Below are 1,332 nucleotides of genomic sequence, written 5' to 3'. Positions count from 1 at the left end.
AGCTGCAGCAGCAAGAAGTCGCCAGTGAGTGCTGCTGCTGCTGCTGCTGCTGCTGCTGCTGACACGCCGTCAAAGGCTGCAGCAGATCCTGGCCAGGTCCAGCTCTCGTGGGCCAGCTGCTGCTGCTGGTGCTGCTGCTGCTGCTGCTGTGGAGTGGTGGTGGTGGTGGTGCTGCTGCTAATGCTGCTGCTGTTTCTGTTGCGCTGCTGCTGTTGCTGTGCAGAGCTGGCTGCTGTTCTTGGCAGCGAATTTGTGTCCTCCAAACAGTTCCGGGGAGAGAAAATGGGATTTGTCTTTAAAACCGGAGACCAAGGTCAAATTGCTGCTGCTGCTGCTGCTGCTGCTGCTGCTGCTGTGGGGTGCTGCTGTTGTGGGGTGGTGCTGCTGTCGTGGATGCGTGCCGCTGCTGCTGCTCTGTTCAATGCTGCTGCTTCTGGTGGCATTTTGCTGCTGCTTTTGTTCGGGGCTGCCTATGCATCTTTCCTTTTTGCTGCTGATTTGCCTGCTGCTGCTGCTCTACTTGCTGCTACTGCTCCAGGACTTGCTGCTGCTGCTCCACCTGCTGTGAGGGCTGCTGCACGTTCTGCTTCTTCTTTATATGCTCCTGCTGCTGCCCTACCTGCTGCCGCTGCTGCCCTAAGTGCTGCAGCTGCTGCTGCCCTAAGATCTGCTGCTGCTGCTCCAAGGTCTGCTGCTGCTGCTGCTGCTGCTGCTGCAGGCGTGGGTTATTATAAAGACCAGCAGCAAGTGCAGCGCCTCTTCGCGGAGACAGGAGGCCGCACTGCTGCTGCTGTTGCTGAAGATTTGGTGAAGCAGGGGAAGATGCATGCGAAGCAAGCAGCAGGGTTGCTAGCTGCTGCTGCTGCTGGCAGCAGCAGCAGCAAGCTGCAACACAGCAAGAAGAGGAAACGATCCTCTTCCTCTGACTCTGACCGCAAGAAGAAAAAGAAGAAAAAAAAGAATAAAAAGCATAAAAGGGCAAAGGGTGAGCTTTAGGGTCTAGGGTTTAGGGTTTAGGGTTTAGGGTTTAGGGTTTTCAATTTGTGGTCTGGACTTGCGAGCGGTTTTGCAGGCAAGAAGAAGAGAAAGAAGAGAGCCAGCAGCAGCAGCAGCAGCAGCAGTAGCAGCAGCAGCAGCAGCAGCGAGGAGGAAGAGGAGACCCCTCTCCCTAAGCCAGTTGCTGCTGCTGCTGCTGCTTCGCCAGCAGCTGCAGCAGCAGCAGCAGCAGCGCCTGCCGCTAAAGCAGCCGCAAGGCCGAATGTTGCTGTTTTGGAAGCAGCAGCAGCAGAAGCCATGCACAGTGCGTCTGCGGACACTGTAGCGGCTGGAGCA

General features: G+C 56.8%; 1 protein-coding gene across 1 annotated transcript; it reads left to right on the top strand.

Moving 5' to 3' along the window:
- Positions 1-223: 223 nt before the first annotated feature.
- ETH_00038470 (uncharacterized protein) lies at positions 224-1,300 on the top strand (the record flags this gene model as incomplete). The annotated part of the gene is made up of 3 exons (XM_013376120.1): positions 224-313; positions 719-985; positions 1,073-1,300. Coding segments are annotated over 3 exons (585 nt in total), but the record flags the coding sequence as incomplete, so codon positions are not given.
- Positions 1,301-1,332: the final 32 nt, after the last annotated feature.

The sequence above is a fragment of the Eimeria tenella genome, genomic scaffold (genome assembly GCF_000499545.2).
Source record: "Eimeria tenella Houghton genomic scaffold, Eth_scaff3163, whole genome shotgun sequence".
Lineage (NCBI taxonomy): Eukaryota > Apicomplexa > Conoidasida > Eucoccidiorida > Eimeriidae > Eimeria > Eimeria tenella.
Note: the sequence above shows the minus strand (reverse complement) of the source record. Positions and strands in the feature narration are given on the sequence as shown.